The 19,695-nt window shown below is 45.0% G+C and overlaps 1 protein-coding gene across 13 annotated transcripts in view; it reads right to left on the reverse strand.

The window, feature by feature from the left end:
• The window catches only part of KCNMA1 (potassium calcium-activated channel subfamily M alpha 1), a 500,168-nt gene that overhangs the window by 372,466 nt on the left and 108,007 nt on the right, over positions 1 to 19,695 (reverse strand). For all 13 annotated transcript variants that reach the window (XM_044420272.1, XM_044420268.1, XM_044420271.1 and 10 more), the window contains exon 2: positions 236 to 400. In XM_044420272.1, the coding sequence (XP_044276207.1) occupies positions 236 to 400 (165 nt within the window). The remainder of the gene's footprint in view (positions 1 to 235; positions 401 to 19,695) is intronic.

A 19,695-nucleotide genomic window follows, 5' to 3' on the forward strand; every position in this document is an offset into this window, starting at 1 on the left:
GCAAGTTCTCCGAACATAATCGCACAAGTATTTGTCAGTGTCATATCATTTGGCACCTTGATCCTAACAGTGTTTCCTTTTATTTTAAATTGTTACTGCTGGAAAGGGAAATTACTGTATATGTGCAGCTCACAGCGCTTTTAAAGGAGGGTCCTGGTCTCAGCTAGCTAGTTTAATTGCTCCTCAAGGAGAAAAAAGCATGACGAAAAATGGAAGCAAGCACAGGGAAACTCACAAGGACTCTGCCAGTTAAGGTCTGGGCAGAAATCATCACCCCTGCCCAGTCCTTCACAGAGGTCATCCAGCCCACTTCTGCTGCCACCACTTCTTCCTTCTCGTCTGTGGGCTTGAGGTCCCCATCTGCCTGGGTCTCCGCGTTGCCATTTATCTTCTGGGCCTCCTAGGAAAGGAAATGGGAAGCAGAGTTAGAACGGCACCAGCTAGCAGTAGCAAAGCACCAGATAAATGCAACAGTTATGGCCAGAACAGACGCTGAGTGGGAAAATCACGTTCCTTTGCCAAAGGGGAAAATTGCTGCCTTCTAGTAGATATTCAAAGAAGACTCTTCCTGTTAATGACAGTCATCAGGCAGTCAGCTTCAAGAAATGCAGCCATAAGCTGCTTGGGTTTCCTCCAACTGGAAAGCTTTACACTCACCAAAACTCTACTATGCTTGGGGAAGGGAGGGCAGGGCCAGGCAAGAGGGCCAGGCAAGAGGGCAGGGCAGGGCAGGGCAGGGCAAGGCAAGGCAAGGCAAGAGGGCCAGGCAAGAGGGCAGGGCAGGGCAGGGCAGGGCAGGGCAGGGCAAGGCAAAACAGCAAGGCAAGAGGGCCAGGCAAGAGGGCAGGGCAGGGCAGGGCAAGAGGGCCAGGCAGGAGGGCAAGGCAGGCAGGGCAAGGCAAGGCAAGAGGGCCGGGCAAGAGGGCAGGGCAGGAGCCCACCCTTCCAAGTCACCAAGTTGCACAATGCCATTTCTATAGGGCTGGCCCTGCTGCACTATGGGGGAAAGCGCACACCTCTGGGCAACACTGGAGGCTGAGGATACGAAAGCAGGGACTGGTGGCTTAATGGTGCAGAAGGGCTTTTTAGAGTTGGCCCAGGAATCTTTCAGTCCATGGGCCAAATACAACCTGCAAGGGTACCCCAGCTGCTCTGCCAAACATCTCCCCCGAGGCCCACTCCCTTCCCCTGCCAACAGTGCCGAGAGTGAGGAAAGGGAACTTTGGCCAGGGGGGCAGGGGCGGGGGGAAGGAGGCTTGTCTTGTCTTCTGGCCATGGGGCTGGAAATGCCTCCCTCACCTTCATGCATGGAGCAGCCAAGGAGGTAGGGCTGTGAGCATACACAGTGTGTCCGTGAGTGCTGTGCAGGTTTACAAACGGGGGCAGGCACCCAGCAGTGGCTTCACCCACTTTTGGGAGAGGCATCGCCCCAGCTGGCATGAGTCCTGTGACGCCCAGGGTCCAAAACTAGCCCCCCACCCCAGTTTAAAGTGTTGGCCCTAGTGGGACAGGGAGCACCATCCTGCTGCAGGCGGCAAGAACACCTTGAACCCTCAACAAGTCCCCCCTGCAAGGCACGGTGTGCTGGCGCATTCATGCAGAAGGCAAATAGGGAAATCATTAGCGGGGAACTTAACAGGCCAAGCGAGTCCCCGCACTGAATTACTTTCAGAGCAGGTGGACATTCTTCCTTGCCCATTCTGTGCCCACTGCATACAGGGACTGATATTTTCAAGGCTTCAAAGAGAGCCCTTGTAGGCATTAACTCCTTGGATGGCAGGTTCCTTTCTCAAATCCCTTGTGCAACGAAGCTGGCACTCGGAACACTTGCAACGAACGCAGCCACACATTTGTACAGTCCTGCGTGCAAACCTCAGTGCAAAATATGTACGTACATGGGCAAAATCCGCCTAAAAGCAACACACGGTGAATGTGACTATTAGTCATGTATCATTTTAAATTATAGTTTCTAGAATTAGTTTTCCGAGGAAGCTCACACTGGGGAGGTGTGTGAAGTCTAAAACACCGCACAAAAATGGAACGCGGAGCTGCCAATCTTAGAGCAAGCTGCTGGGTTGTCAAAGAGCCACTGTTTGAGAGAGAGCTGTGTGATTAATGCAAGGAACTCCTCTCGGTCTGCCAGCACTGAGTCACCGGAGGGAGAGAGGAAGGCGCAAATCAAAGAGGAGCATTTTCGCAGGGCTACGTGGGCTGAGCCGCCACTGACCGCAGCCATTCACACGCAGAAGTGAACAGAAAGGCTGCGCTCCTCACACGCAAGTTCAGGGGACTTCGCTCAGTCTTCAAGCCCTCCAAGGTCCTCTTCCTTGTCCTTTTCTTTATGGCCAGTGGGACATACGTCTCTGGTCCCTGCATCCAATCTGAGCTCGGGCCTCCAATCTGAGCTCGGCTTCCTCCTCCGCGCCTCCTTTCTCCCAACCCACAGCTCCTCTCCCAGAGGGTTTCTTCAGCCCGTGTTTTTCAGCCCACCTCTTGCTTTCTTTGTTGCCCGGTCTCTTTGCTATGCCACGTCCCCTAGGAAATTGATAGTAAGGATGGCCAAAGGACTAACCTCCTATTTAATATGTCCATCAGTCCTGGTGCTGTGAGATCCCTTTCTCGTTAGGCCCTTCTTGTTTCCATTTCTTTATTTTTCATTTTATTTATTTCCATCTTACCCTTCTGTCTTTCCCTAACAATGGTACTCAAGGCAGCTAACAATAAATTCCAGATTCCCAGCATCTTAATTAAAACAAAGCAAATGAACTAAAAGCTTAATTTAAAAAAACAACACTAAAACAAACAATATCAGGCAATTAACCCCCTTGCAGCTTACATTTATTTAAAACACATCTGCCTGCTGGTGACGTTAACCCGGCTTCCTTCAGCAGGTAGCTCAGTATTTGTCTGCTCTGTCGGTCCTCTGTATTCAGCCTCCTTCTGTACTTCATTGGGTTCCTGTTTGTCTGTCCATTCCCTATGCTGCACCCGTTTTGCCTCTGGACCAAAGCAATTAATTTCCCTTTCTTACTGCACTACGCAAGTTCTTACCCTGACCCACAAAGAGCTACTCTGTAGAAGCTATGTGAGGTTTCTGTCTCAGGCTAACTGGCAACTCTCCATTCTCTTACAGAAACTCGATTGCACTTTTCTCTCTCTCCCTGCGAAGATTAAATGTTTATGAACATTCCATGCCCTCACAGCAGAGGCAGCATTTTTTTCTTCTAAATAATGACTCTCATGGGTCTCCCCAACCAACAGCAAGAGCCATTCCAAAATGGTGCACATTTTGAAGCTGTCCCTAAAGTCACAGATGCCTTCCTGCCCCTTGATGGTGGAGCTGGCAATCATTCCAAGAAGCACTAAACACTTGCACTCACCGAATTTTATGAGCAGGGGTTGGGGTAACCTGGGCCAGAGCAGTGCGCAGGAATGGCCTTACACAGAGATTCTATGTGCTCAGCAGTTAGGGATGGATTTTCCAAATCAGTCCAATCTGAACCTCATATTCGGTGCACACCCATCATTTTAATATGGATTCCAATTTGGATTTGGTACTAGAATTCCCTGATCACCCTGTACCAGGAGCAGGCTATCTGCACCAGAAACACACACAGACCCATCAAGCCTTCCCTATTCACCAGCAACACTCAGAACAACTTTTATGAGGATGCAGAAGGAATTAAACTTTAACTTCAGAAGACCTTCAGGAAGCCTTGCATTTGGAGTTGTGAGGCAAGAAAACATGGTGGTCCATAGACAAGCACACACACAAGTACTTGCCCAGTACAAGAAGCTTTTGAGAATGACTAATTTCATCCTGCCCAAAGGCAGAAGCCCTACACATGCTGGCTTACTCAGGAGTAAGCCCCACTGAATTCAATGCATCAGCACATGTAGATGCACAGCACATTTCCCTCTGGGTAAACATCCAAAACTTTGTGCGGCAGAACATGTTTCTTACAACACCAGCCTTAAAATGCACGCCCCTCCCCAAAGACTACCTGACCCACAAACCTGTAATGCCAGAATATCCGTGCAAAAGCAGGAAAAAGGCAGATACTCAGAGCATTGTCTTACACCAAATCAGGCAATCAGTCTCTCTTCCTAACTGACTGGCAATGGTTCTCTGGGGCCTCAGTCCCTCAGTCTTGACATCCCAGGGACTGGATGGAGACTCTTCTGCAGGCATGCCACTGAGCTGAAGCCACTTCCCAGCCAGGTGCTACAAGCAGGTGCAAGAGGCTCTCACCAGGTCCATAGTTAAGATCTTTGAGGGCCTCACACGACCACCCCATGTCCTCTGCCTTCCAGGTGTTTTGGGCTGCCTCTCCAGCAGGTCCATCCTTGCTCCTCGCAGGTCATACCGTTGGGCATGTTGTCTATGGCTGATGTGAGCTGCAGTCCCAAACATCTGCAGGGGACCAGGCTGGGGCCGGTGGAGCTACGTTCTGGACACAAGCAGAAAAGGAACTTTCCCAAAGAAAAGGCAACTGAGACGATTCCTCTGAAGCCAACACAGCCCTCTTCTGCTCGCTAATCCCAGATTGCTCCAGGATGGTCCTGAAGGTCTTGGCATTTCTTGGTACTTGCAGAGAATATTTGGGTCTGCTCGGCACACAGGTCCTGCCCGAAACGCGAGCGTGCCCCATGGTGCAGCCCAGACCCCTCGGCAAACGGGCAGGTGTGGCACTCCAGGTACACAAGGCAGGCCACTGGACAGGGAAAGGAGACCAGACTGGGCATCACCGCTTTGGAGGAAGGGATGAAACTACAGGACTATCAGAGGAAGGGCACCAGCGCATCACAGAAACCTCCCTCTACGCTGCCTGCAAAAGGGCCCTACACTTTCACGGGAAATTCAACCCCACCCTTTCGGAGGGTCTGCTTTGCTGGGACTTCTCACCACACTGGGGAATTAACTACACAACGTTGCAGCCATCCACGAGCCAGAAAAATGAATCTTTCAAGAAACCTAGACTGTTTCTAGTTTTAATTGGCACCTTATTTAGAGGCACGGCAGGTACATTTTAAGCTAATACTATCTTTATGCAGGCAGGCTGCTTACCTGTTGTTTTGTAAAGTATTCATTATTTTAATTGCTTGATGGCAGGAACATATAAATAGAGTGAAGTGGGAGGGTGTAACTGCTGCTTGGTGTGATGGTGTCTCTTTTATTTAGAAATGGTGCAGAGATGCAGCAGATTTATCAGGAGAGAAGGCTGAAGAGCTGTGTGGATTGCAATCTATTATGAGGCTGTGCCAGACCCCAAATGTTACTATTAATAGGGAAAAGATGCCTAGGGCTCCTTTCCTTAGGTTGCCTGGTTTTCTATTCTCACCCTCTCCCTAAGGCTGAGAGTAGTTTATGAGATAACATAAGGGTATATACAATGCATACATTTTAAATGTTTAAAAGCCCCCAGATTGAAAGGAATTAAAACTCTAATTCACAAACCAAAACCAACATAATTATTTGTGGTATCTCTACCTTCCCTGTCCTCCAGAATGGCATATCCTTTCCTGTTTGGGCCCCCAGACAGTTCCTTCTCCTTTGCTGGGTCCTCTGAATGAAAGGAATATGAGTCTCTTTCAGCATAAGGAGCTTTACAGGAAAGGAGTAGCAGGGAGATTTGGGGAGGGGGTCAGAGGAAAGTGTGCCTCTTTTTGAAATGTTAGCATTTGTTGTATTCTTCTTTGTCATGTACCTGATAAGCTGATGCACTTATTTTCAGTGTTTTAATATTTTTAAATATACATGATGAACCTCCTGGTCTTATAAATCCTCTTGTGCTCCGGGAAGCACCCATCTGCAGTGCCAGGATAATGTGTCTGACTTCTAGGGATGCAGGAGGAATCTAGCAGGGAGACGCAAATCTGATGGATTTTTTTTTTTTTTTTTTAACTTGGTCCCACTGATTCTGTTCCACAAATACTTTTCTGGCATTGACAAAAGTCAAGCAAGCCTGCAGAGTTTCCTTTTTTCAATGGGTCCTGAATGGCATCGTGTTTTTTTTTTTAAAGTCAAGGAAATCTGCACAAACGGGCCCTGCCCTGCAATTTGCATAAATGGTATAACTTTGCAAATTGCACAGCCAAGGCCCACATTTTGCTCAAATTTGAAATGAAGGTCAGAAGATTCCAGGGGAGTGATACCTGTATGGTGAAGAAAGATGTGCTTCTCACATTAAATGCTAGAACAACTCAAATTGAACACACTGGTTTTTATTTGCACCAGTTGAGCCAATCTTCACCAAGTGTGCCCTCCAGATTTGCCCAAATATTTCAAGCCATTTTGCAGAAGCCATGAACAAAAACCCAACTCAGACCGCTCTTGGCTGTCGGTCGGAAATGTGTTGAAATCTCTTTGACCTGAAACAAAACAAGTTCTCCAGTGCCAAAGCAGAGGCCGCTGTGCGAGGCCGATTCCATCTGGGGCTCTCTCAGTTCACCCTAACATGAAAATCAATGTCCTTCGCCTGCCACCAGAAAGCATCCCACACAGATACTGTGTCTGGACAGTAGCATCCAAACAGGCAACCATGTTTCCCTCTTGCAGACCAAAATGGTAAACTCCAGGAAAGGCTATATTACTTGATTTTGTAGACCCCATAAAGTAATAACATGATGCCTTAAAATTAGAGGAGATGGAAGAGTTGCTATGGCAGGGATGTGGTGAAAATGGATCAATATTCTCTTCTCATAATATTGGAGCACATGCTTAATCAATGTCTGACTTGGGCTGTTTATGTGCCTGCCTAATATTATAATAATAATAATAATAATAATAATAATAATAATAATAATAATAATAATGTATGCTGAATTTTGAGAGCCCAGAAAAAATATGTATATTATTTCAGGTATCCTTACCACCATCCCCTAAAATAGACCAGCATAATATTATCCAGTTGGGTAGCTGCCGCTTAGAATTCAGTGCAGTGAAATTAGTGTGCAGCTGAGATAAAACTTGAACTGGGATCCTTCCTGTTCATACCAACCTCTAAATCACACGGTTTATGCCAAAGTGGGCAGGTCTGAGCCCAAAGAGAGCCCCTCCGCACCTGCTTCAGAACGTCATGCTACCTTTCCATACTCTCTCAGGCCAGAAGGAAAGCATTTGCCATTTGCATAACAGCTGCCATTCCCTTTGGGGTAACAGGGTATGTTTACCGTGCTGGAGCACATGCAAACAGTTAAACGGAGCTCTAAATAATTCAGCGTCCAAGCGCGATTACATCTTTTGGCACAGGTACACCTTCATCCTGAAACTGAAAGCTGCAGTTAAACTAAAGCCAAGAAATAAGGTCTCAGGAGGAAACAGTGCTCAACTGTTTGTTTTCAGGATGCCCCGGAAAGTACCGGGAGTGCATGCATAAACCTGAGCTGCCACTGAACCCAGGAGGTTTGCTGAAGAAGAAAAAAACCCTGTATTTTAAAAAAGAACAAAAGGGGGATGCTATATGGAGTTGGTCAGGATGTTTGCTGGGCTCACCTGGTTAGAACAAAATCTCTGAGAGTCGAGATGGGATATTGATGGGTTAAGCCCTCACAGACAATATAAGGGGGCAGGGGAGGAGGAATTAGCATGGAGATCAAAGAAAGTAGCCCTGAAGTGACTGGACGTTGGCCTTGGCTACTGGCTAACAAACTGGGCTTCCACCAGCCTCTCTCAGAACGTGCTGAGCTCTTCACTAGGTTGTCATGGCATTGAATATCACACTGCACCCCTGTTTTAAAGGGTTAATTATTGATGCTCAGAAGCAGAAAACATTCTTCTTTTCGGTGACGAAAGGGAAACAGCGAGTCAAGTGGAAAACTTGCCTGATGAAACAACCAAACATTTTCTGCCTATAAAATATTCAGAAGCCACGTAATATGCTGGCTGCTAATTTGGCAGTTTGTGAAAACGTGTGCCCAGAATGTAGCCAGTGTGCATTAGCACAGCTATCCTGACTGCACAAGCATTGGCCCTGCCCGGGACCGACCAGAAAAGGGCTCTTGCTGTTGTGGTGGGGACATAGATAAAAAGATTGACCTTGTGTGTAGCTACTATGAGAGAGAGAGAGAGAGAGAGAGAGAGAGAGAGAGAGAGAGAGAGAGAGAGAGAGAGAGAGAGAGAGAGAGAGAGAGAGAGAGAGAGAGAGGGCAACTTCTGTCTTGGGAATCATTAGCAAGAGGACTGGAAATAAATCTGCCAAGATCATAATACATTTATTCAAGTCCGTGGGGCAGCCACACTAGGAATATTGTGTGCAGTTCTTGTCACCACACCTTGAAAAGAATGCTCTAGGCCCATGGTAATTTCACCTGCCCCTTTCTGCATGTTCTCCAGTCCCGCAACATCATATTTATCTGCTTGCTTGCCAACAATATTTGTATTCTGCTCCATAGCCAGGCTGATTCCAGACTCCCTGTCTAGGCCAGGAGATGTTAGAAGTGTAATTTCTGGTCCCTTCCTAATGAGACGGGATGGCATTTGTACGTTCACTGTTGGATGGCTGACCCATCAAGAGGTGGCATGAAGGGCTCAGCAACCCATCGGCCTCCTCTCCCCTGTCACTGCATTGCTCAACAGAGAGTTAGCTCACGCTAACGAGCTGGTGAGCAATCAAACCAAAAGGACTCACGCCATGCTCACGCATGTCTTGACAGGCCTCAGAGAATGAGATTGTTGCGGGGGGGGGGGGCGGGCAGCTGCCTGTGAGACATGAGATGCCTTGGACTGTAACCGTTTTCCATCCTCCCAAGTTAACTGCAAATTAAATTTTGCTGATGTCAACCTGAGCTGTGGTGCTGTTTATTTATCTGAATGGGTGAGAGGGACAATTTGAAAGTCCAGGACACAATGTCCTCTACACAGCAGAGGTGAGTGGAAACGCACAACTCCTACTCAGACACAAGACCGCGTGTACGGTGTGAGGCATCCATGCTCCTGAAGCTCAAGAAAAAGTACACTACAGTGAGTCACGTAAGGTCTTAATAAAGTAGAATCCGGTCCTATCCTCATCTCCCCTACCTGTGTGGTCAACTAGAACATTACTTTTTAACCTAGTTCATTAGGAGAGTCAAAGCACCTATTACTTAAAATAGCCACCCAAAGCCCCCATTCAATTATTAACATGCACTTGCAGAGAAGGACATAACGAGGCATTTCATTGCAGTAAAATCAGGACACTGCTGAAATCAAATCATTATTTTAGGGACTTAGTTACTATGGGCATGAGAAGAATTCGATAGACTGGAAATTCATTACATTAAAAAACATGGTTTACAAAGAGATTCTCCAGTAATGTTAGAGCTGCACTGACATATTTACAGTTGCAGAGTTATTTATTTATTTATTTATTAAAACATTTCTATGCCGCCCCTTGCCGTAGCCTCGGGGCGGCTCACAACATAATAAAATACACAATAAATTAAAACAATAACAATTAAAATATAATTATTTTATGCTTGGTTTTCCATTCTTGTATACAATATGGAAGCCACTTTGGATTCTGCTGAAAACTTCTATATTCTGACAATTCTAAAATGTGGAAAAGGGGGGTTCATCTACATGTTTTCTGTGCACATTTGTTTATGGACTAGATTGCTCTGGACCACCTCTGGATCCTTCATCCTACAAGTGAAATTGGAAGGGATCTAGAAGAGGCCTGAGACAGTTGTGGCTGTCTGACTGGAATACATTGCCCAGAGACACTTGATCTCAACTGTTTGCTGCAGATTGGTTAGCGGGGGCAAAGAACTGTTTTATTGACATAAGCTTTTCTTCAGAATATATTTAATTTTTTCCTTATCCCTATTACGTGCTATTTAATTGTTGCTTTCCTACTGTGATGGGGTTGCTTTTATGCAATTTGGTTTCATTAACAGCTCTATTATTTGCAGTCTAACGATCATCACATATTCTTTATGTTACATATTGTCTAAAATGCTCTGGCAGGTGGACGGGATATAAATTATGGAAAATAATTCACGAATGCTGCATGCGTTAAAGTGAGTGGTGGTCGTTGTTGAGAATAATTTGTTCAACCCTCTAACCCTAACCCTAACCCTTCCACCCACCTTTAATGATAGCCACATTTCCCCAAAAATGCTCACCTGGCCTTATGCTAGAGGCCTTTTGGGGCAACAGAAGGTACAGGGGGAACTAACAGACTTTGGGGAGATATTTAAATAATGAGAGGAAAAGAGACTGAGTCTTGGAGAGCAGTGGTCCGTCTTGTGCCCCAAGAAATATATGCAAATCAAAGTGGTGCAAACTGCCTAAGTAACATTTCACCCATGAGCCCAGGTAAAGGTGCACAGAGAAATCACTGAGGCCCATGTGATGAAGGGCATCTCAGTCATTAGCATGACATGAACCCCGCAGGAATAACTATCTTTATCTAAACCAAAGATAAAGAAGGTAACACTTATTTGCAAGAGTTCCAGACATTCTAAGACATTGTCACTTGCCTTGACAATGCTTAAACTCCCACAGATGATGAAAATGATATTTTGATCACTTGCATGTCCTTCAGAAATGTGAAGAAACCTTTCCCAGGAAGCAGAAGAAACCTGTAGAGGTACAACCTGAAGCTGCCCATAAAGCGGTTTTCCTGTTTCTCATTCAGTAGCATGCACATCCAAAGAATAAACCACAAAAACCCTGCCTTATCCTGACTGATGTAGTGCTGGGCCACCTAACTCTGCACTGACTACGCTGACTCCAGGCTTACGAGCCAAGCTCTGTTCCAGCTCTGCTACCTGAGCTCCTTTCCACTAGGTGTTTCTAGTCTGGCTAGATATTTCCATTCTTAGGCCCAGTTAGATTTAACGGGTCTCAACGCTCCTATTCTGCATTCATCAGAACAAGGTCCGAGCAAGACTGTGCACTGCCTGGAGCAACATTTCAAAAGGCAAATGCTATGAGTCTGTTTTCATGAAGTACGTCTTCTCCTAATTTGCAAATGATCCTTGAATGGACAGTTTAAAATTTATACACCCCTCTTTCCAATCTGCCTCAGCAGATCCAGCCTTAAGAGATGGTAACATGGATGGGCTTCAAATGACAATAATCCAGAAGGTTTGTTATTGTACATCTGCAATTGAGGCATTAAACTGGCACAAGGATAACGATAATTTTCACATCCTTCCAATGTGCCTACAGAGGTGAATTCCAACAAATCCTGTCTCGTATAAAGACTTAGAAGTGCCTCTTTGCAATGGGGATCTTCCTCTGAAATTTAGACATCTATACCTTCATACCAGGGACTGCAGGTGGCGCAGTGGTTTAAACCACTGTGCTACTGGGCTGGTTGATCAAAAGGTCGCCGGTTCGAATCTGCACAACGGAGTGAGTTCCCATTGCTCCGTCCCAGCTCCTGCCAACCTTGCAGTTCAAAAGCATGCAGATGCGAGTAGATTAAAAGGCGCCACTTTGGTGGGAAGGTAACAGCGCTCCGTGCACTTTGGTGTTTAGCCATGCCGGCCACATGACCACAGAGACTGTCTGTGGACAAATGCTGGCTCCCTCGGCTAGGAAACAGAGGTGAGCACCGCCCCCTAGAGTCAGGCATGCCTGGACTTAATGTCAAGGGGAAACCTTGACCTTTACCTTCTTACCATGTCTAATATACCAGGCTCATACATTAATTTCAGTATTGCCCATGTGAAAACCCAACCATTTGACAATCTAATCTGGGACTATGAAGTCCAAAGGAAATGTTGCGACCCAGCTACATGATTTGGAAGGAATAAGGAAGATAACAAATCTGTTGAGAGGAAATTTACATTTGTCTGAAAAACAAGCAAACGATCCTCCTGTCATGGCAAATTACTCAGTACAGAGCAAATCTGTGATTTTTTTTATACGAGACTAAAGAGCTGAAGCTTTTAAGTAATAAAGAGGTGATTAATTACTGAGAAATGATGATATGGAGCACAAGCCTGTCTGGCAGGCATGTTTATAAGGTAGAATAGTCTTGTACTTGGCCTCGAAATTCCACATTATTAGTAACTGACAAGTTTTTACTATCTTCAGAGGAATGCCCAACACATAAATTCACATGCTAGTCCTGTAAGCCGGAGATGGGCAGATCAAAACAAGACTCCTCCTCCTCCTCGCCATCATCACCATCATCATCTCCTGAGAGCCAGAGCACGTAGACTGGGGTCGGAATAGTTATTTATATGCCTGTTCCATTTATATATAACTTTTCCCAGCCTGGTATCCTCCAGACATGTTGGGTACAATCAAGTCCTCGTGCCCAAAGGCCGTGCCGGTGGAGGATGATGGCAGCTATAATTCAACATGTCTGGAAGGCACAAATGTGGCAGGAGAGCTACAGATCTCGTTGCACAGAAACAAAAATATAACGACCGTGTGAGGGGGAAATCCAATTTTGAAAACCCACCTTTCATATGCAAATATGAAATGTGAAGGTGGTTTTGTCCCTGCTCTCAAGATGCACAAAAACCTCAGCTCGGCCTAAAAACAGTGCCCAGTTAATGACTAAGTCTACACTCACCCCACAAATACGTTTCTCTCTCTCATCAGGGAAGGAATGAGAATGAGGAAGGGAAATCTGGCATTCGTGGACAAAGCAATTTGACATTTATGTTTTTGTTGTTGTTTTAACTGGACAGAAGCTGAAAAATCATCTTTTAAAAAACCCACACCTCTCATTAGATTCAGGAATGAAACAGTAAGGTCCTGCACCATTGTGAAATGCAAGTTACATGTTTAAGCTACATGGAATTCAGTGTATCTGCTGAGATGACAATTAACACATTCTATGCAGTTTGCAGAAACTCAAATACTTTGGCCACCTAATGAGAAGGAATAACTCCTTGGAGAAGTCCCTGATGGTGGGAATGACTGATGGCAAAAGGAGAAGTGAGAGGCAGAGGTTGAGGTGGCTGGATGGAGTCACTGGGGCGGTGGGTGTGGACTTGGGTGGACTCCAGGGGATGGTGGAAGACAGGAGAGCCTGGAGGAATGTTGTCCCTGGGGTGGTGATTGGTTGGGCATGGCTTTGTGACTAACAACAACAGTACAGTTTGCAGCAGACTTTCCTGGGCATTAGACCGAGCTGTAGGTTTTCTGCCTTTGACCCATCTGTAATCCATTTCAATGGGGACTGTCAATAACATATCTTTTGTAAATGCAAGCTGCTCTGCTTTGTCAGAAGGTGACTTTGGGAAAATTCAGTACTGCCTAAAGCACAGGTAGGAAATGGGAGCCTTCCAGATGTTTGGCCTCAATTCTCCATGCTACCTCTCCATCAGCTGTGTCGGTCAGAGTAACGGAAGCTGCGGGCCAAACAAGTTGGACAGTCTTCAGTTGCCCACCCGTGGCCTGAAATAATGTATCTGGCCTGCCACCATAATAAACACTGACTCTAAAGTAATGTCATACGGAGGGTGCAGATAGCTCAGACTCTGACCAGCTAGTTCTGTGGATTTCCACCTCATGCAACCTCTTACAGTGAAATGCTTACGGGTCTATTGTAAGAAAGATAAAGAAATAATCTCTAAGGATTATGATACTGCAGGTTCTACACAAAAGGCATACATTGGATAGAAGTTTTTACGAGTTAAATATTTGAGTCATAATCTGGATGGATGCTGTGCTGGCATTGCATTCCACGTTACCCTTTAGCTACCGGAATGCTGTGCTGTGCTGTGCCACCAAGACTCCGTCCAAAGCAGTTTGCAAAGATTAGCCAGGGATTTCGACAGTATGAAATGGAAGCCGTATAAGGACCGGGAGCAGAGGAACTGACTAAACGATGCAGCACAACCAGGCAACATTAACCTCGTGTTTTGATATGGAAATGCTAGGAGACAAACATCAAGGCAGTACAAAGTGTCCTGCATAAAAAGTGGAACCAGAACTCAAGCTTCTTTCCTGAAACAGTCTGTACACAGGCTGATTCAATTAAATCCCGAGTAAAATTGAGTACCAGTTTTCTGGAGAATAGACCATGAGGGGTTCGAAGGTTTCACTCATCATTCCTTAGCAAAATCCAGCATTTGTTGCAAGGGAGCTTAACAAGAGCTTTAGTATTCCCACTGATTTCACTGAGGTTACTTCATTAATTGTGCCCTATGTAAATTCATAGGAAGGTGCTATTCAAATTCTCATTCACAGACAGTAAAATATTTATTTAATACATAAACAAATAGTGTCATTTTTTCCTGCCCTTATTTTTTAATATAAGGGTACTTGTGAAACAAGATGAAGACTTGCAACAAGTTGAATAAGAACTAAAGGAGCTGCATGTTTCACATGTTGATCTTTGACCATTGGAACTCCAGCTATATAACGTCACATGAGATTTAGAACTGGGTTAAAACTGTTCCCTAATTATTCTACTACTTTATCTTGGATATGAATAAGCTGCAGAAAGGCCAATGAATAAGTAGGAAGGAGCCCTGTGAGGTTACTTCACTAGGCATGACTTGGAAAGGAGTAAGAAGAGGAAACGGAAAGCCCCTCTGTATGTTGACCTTGAATCAAATATCACATTTGCATCTTGCAAGCCCCTAAAGATTTTGAATTCAGAGATGGCCAGGCAATGATGTACCACCCTTTGGAATGATCCTCTCTGTTCTGTTCTGTTCTGTTCTGTTCCTTTTTCTTTCTTGGGGTGTGCTTTGTTAGGAACAGGGCTGTCAAGGGTTCCAAGTCTTTTAATGAATTAATTGCTGGGGTTCTAATACCATTAGACTAACATAGAATTTTCCTTGTTTCGAGTTTCTTTTTTTGCTCATGTAAAGCTATATTTGGAAGCCACAACAAATGTTTTCAACAAAGCAAGTGACTTGCCTCATTAAATGCATGTGTGTGCATGTGTACATGCGCATGCGCACTTAATCCATCCTTGGCATCCAAAGCCCCCCTGCAACCCATTCCCAGTGTTTAAGGAAGCTTTCGGCTTGTGTTTCTCAAACAGTAACCACAACGCCACTGCTTTTGAAACTGCAGGGATAACGGGCCATGTCCTGCCCCGCTCAGGGAATGCCTGAAGTTGTTCTTTTAATCCCAGGCTACAAATACACTTCTGGCTGCTCTATCACTCTGACTAATCAATTAAATCTCACAGGCAGCCCTTCACGGGAAGACCTTTAATTGCCTATCACTACTATTACTGCAGCTGTGCTGTGCTTAATATGGATGATAAATAACATTGCCAAAATGCCTTATCAGACAAGCTCTCCATATAGACGAAACTAAGAGCACGGTGCATTTGCAATAAATGCATTAGACTATGTGCATCCTCTCAGGATTCGGAACTGGGTGGAGAATACGCAGGGATACAGCAGGCTCCCCAGGTCATGGTGCTCGTTTCCTTCACGCAAACTGGGTGATTGATGCAATGATGGAGGGGCAGGGCCGGATGGCTATGAGGTGAGCAAATCTTAACACTTTAAGATGATTCTGTGGATCATCAACAAGAATGAACTAAATGGCTGATTTTAGAAAGAATGTGCTGCAATTCTGTGCCTGCAGATACGGGAACAAATGAGTATTTAAACCAGATTATGCCGACTAGCTTCTTTCAAAATCCCAGAGAAGCTTTGGGCTAAGGTGCCGGTGCAGCAGAGAATGGAGTCGGCATCCCTGAGCAGCAGCACGCCAAGACTCTTTGTTGTCCCATGGCAGACCTCTGTGCCATTCAGAAAACTCAGAAGCCGTGTGGCCCTGCAAGGAATTCCGTGTGGAATCCTGCAGCCTTCCAGGCAGAGGGCGAGCACAGACTCCACCACACACATGCAGCCATGCCCCAGGCCAAAATGTTTAGCTGCCAAACCTGAAGCTTGCTTATTGAACCGATGGTGCATTTCTTTTGCAAAAAGGAATTGCTCCTCTGCCACCGGCACCCCAGAACCTGAATGAACTGAAGACAGCTCAGCAGGCACAAGTTTGGAGCAGGCTTCTGCACAGCCCTATACTGCCCCCAGGAGGGCTGTTCCTTTAGTTCTCATTCTGCAGATGCGTGCTTAATTTTCCTGAAAAGCCCATGGGACTAGCCAGAGACAGACAGACAGACAGCTGACTGGCCACTATGATGCTGCTGCTGCTGCTGTTTTATTACATTTGCACCATCCCTTTCTTGCTCTTGCAAGGAACCTAGATGGGTCACACAATCCTCCTCCTCTCCATTTTATCCTCACGACAACCCTGTGAGGTAGATTGGACCAAGTGTCCATGTTTCATCCAATGCCCCCAGTGAGGTTCGTGGTGATTTGAAGCTGGGTTTCTCTGGTCAAAGCAGACAGGAAGAAAATCGATGCATTTGAAATATGGTGCTTTGAGAATACCCTGGACTGACGGAAAGTCACGCCAAGTGCATCCTGGATCATATCAAGCCAGAGCTTTCCCTAGATGCAAAAATGACAAAACTGAGGCTGTTGTATATAATGAGAAGCCACAACTCTCTGGAGAAGACAATCATGCTTGGGAAAGTTGAAAGCAGAAGAGGAAGACCAAATCCAAGATGGATGGATCCCATAAAGGAAGCTACAGCCTTGAATTTACAAGAGCTGAGCAGGACTGTCAAGGGCAGGAAATTCTGGAGGGCATTCATGCAAAGGCTCGACCTAAGTCAGAGAAAACGTGACTGCACATAGCAACAAAAGGCTGACCCTCTTAATGTCTATGTTACAATGTCTGGAGAGCTACTCATTGGACTGAAACTCCCATCATCCCTCACCATTAGCTAAGCAGGCAAGTACTGATGGGAGTGGAAGTCCAACAACATCAGGAAGGTTCCATATTCCCTGTTCCTGCTTTAGTGGCTTGGCTCATTCTCTGAGTCCACCACCTCTCAGATTCTGTTCCCCAAATGCAAAAGCCAAGTCATCATGAACTATTTCACACTCTTGTTGTGAGGACAAAGGACATAAGCATCTTACCTGCTTTGTGCATCAGTAATCCACATGAAATAATGAAAATGTGGTGCAATAAGGCAAGAGCTGAATAACAGAAACAATAAATACATGTTTTATTTATTTGCACTTGATATTGTGGTGATCATACGCTGGGCAGGGCTGCATAAAGTCCAGTGAACCAAACCAGGCATTACTGACTCTGTAAGGAGGTAGTAAAATCCATTCATATGAAGCACATTCATGCTTATGCCCCATTGTCTGTGGCTCAAGCACATACAGAATCGGTGGGACTTTTCTGCACAGCAAAGCTGAAAGTTCACCAAAGGAGGCTGCAAACCATAGGAGTTTTTCCATTCTTTCATTTGTCCTGCAAAAAAGCAGGACAACACCTTACGAGGCTCTTCCTGCAAGCATTGCATGAAGGATTCAAATTATGAGGGTGCCTCATTCACCTAATTTGACAGCTGTTTTATCTAACTGGAAAATATGAAGAAAGCAGCTAAGAAACCCCTTCTTCCATTCAACATGTTGACTTAATTAACTGGAGTACCAAAATAAGGGAAGTCTGAAGAACCATTAGCAAGGCAAAACACCTCAGTATTATACACAAGTCTCTAGAAAGTAACAGGTTAAGGAAAGACAACTACATGGAAAGGTCTCTTCGCTTTCTAACCATCCATCATAATTTTCTAACGGCAGGCTTACTTTAGACCAAGTTTAGCAAACATACTTTAAGGAAGGGAAAATGGAGTCAGCTGGCACGCACTCCCGAACACAGCTTATGTCCACCATCTTGTTTTGTTTTGCTGCAGTGCGACAGCAAGAGTGAGATCCCAGGGAAAGTTTTTCGGTGCCCACCCTTTACTAAAAGCTTAATCACATGTGTGCCTTTTTGCATTTGAAAAGTTTTAACGATGATTTGTTGTTTAAGTTTTGTGGTTTACATAATCTTGCATGGCACTTCAAGCGTTTTTTATCACATTATGAGATCTTTGTTTGGAAAGATGGTTTAAATTCTAACAATACTTAGATAAATAAATTGGAATGAAGATCAGAACCACAGTGAGGAGTGGAGGAGAGATTAAGGAGGCATTTGCCACAAAACAAGAAGCTGTTATTTAGAATTTGTTGGCAGCTGTTTAGAGTTATTAGTTAGACAACTTTAAGGGTACAGTTGATCTATCTCTCCATAACAGAGTGCCAAATTGGAAAGGGAGCTCTTGTAAAAAATGTTTTAAAATCCAATCATGATTTGGACTTTAGCACAGGAGCTCTTTTTTCATCCAGTCTTCTCTCTGGTCAAAACTGCCCTTCCAAAAAGCCTAAAGAAGGTGAGCAGAAAAGGGACCAAAGGGGTTCAGCTACCTCTCCCTCTGTCCTTTCTTTGCTCTGACCACGCCTCCTTAAATAAAAACAATTGAACAAAACACATCTGGAACTCTGCTGAACTGCAGTTTGAGCCTTACAGGCCAAGCATGATAACGCTAGATAAATAATATACAAATAGTCACTCAGTCATGACCAATCATAAAGGGGAGACAAGAAACCATTTCCTCCTCTGTGCTAATGCTGCCTTGGAGAACTGGTTTATTTCATAAGGAAAATAGCAATAGGTTTCGGTTCAGTGTGCTTATTGCCAAGTGTTTCCACCTCTACACACCATGTGCCCACCAAGAAAACACATCCTTCCACCACATAGAGCAACCTTGGACACTCTCAGGGAGGAGTTTTCTCTCTCTTTTTAAGGCTATTGAACCAGCTGCATGCATTCCGTTTGATGAGCCACAAATGGTACTGAATCTGGATCAATCCTGTAAGAGTCTGGGTTCTAATTTCGGGCTGGGAGGCAACGATTTTCACCATTTAGAAGCTACCAGTTACTATGAAGTTTGAACTGCAGTGTTTGAGACTCTCCAGATGTATATTCTGAACTCGTGTGTGCCCTTGGAGATTATGGGCCAACAATGGAAAGGAAGAAAACTGGTTTGCTCTTTTTGTGACTGGTGAGGGTGACCAATTTATTGGGTTTGTATTCTGACCCAAACTTACAAAATTCACCCTGCCCAAACCTTTGCAGAAACCAGGATGCAGTGATAAGATATTTCCACTTTCCCAAGTTTTGTGATGCAAGTTGCAAATTTTAAAAGATGCCCACAAAAATGTTCTTGATGGGATCAAAACTGCATTATATAAAGCAAAACTCCTTACAAAAATGCATATCTTTAATGAACTACATATCAGTTAGTGAACATTTGCTTATACAGATGTGCAGAAAATGTGACCACACTTTTGCATGGTCTTAAAAACAACCCAGTTTTTTAAATGGATGCTCCAGCTATTGGGCAATACAGAAATGGAATAAACATTTCTGTGAATGTTGGAAATGTTCATTTATTCTGTAAATGAATGAAGTGGAAACAGGATGGAGTGAACTTAATGTTGGAAAAAGTAGTGTTATTGAACTTGACAATCCTTATTGTTGTCCCATCCCTATTGTTGTCCCATCCCTATTGTTGTCCCATCCAGATGAATGCCGTCCTCTAGACCTTAATAAGCTTCCTGCTTAGTTGCCTCCCCACAGCTACAAAATCAGAGGCCAGGGTGCACAGCAGGTGATCCATATTTTGCCTAGTCTACCTTCTAACATTTCACGGATGAAAAGAGCCACATTCCTGCTCCTAGTCAAGGATCTAGGGAAGAGTCCTGCTGCTGCTGGTATAGCAGACAAGGACAGAGCCAATGCCACTGCGATGAGAATATGCCACAAGCAAAGGGCAGCAATGTAAAACTCTGCGGTCACTGCAGATGACA

Source organism: Varanus komodoensis, unplaced genomic scaffold (genome assembly GCF_004798865.1).
Source record: "Varanus komodoensis strain SLA01 unplaced genomic scaffold, ASM479886v1 scaffold11, whole genome shotgun sequence".
Lineage (NCBI taxonomy): Eukaryota > Metazoa > Chordata > Lepidosauria > Squamata > Varanidae > Varanus > Varanus komodoensis.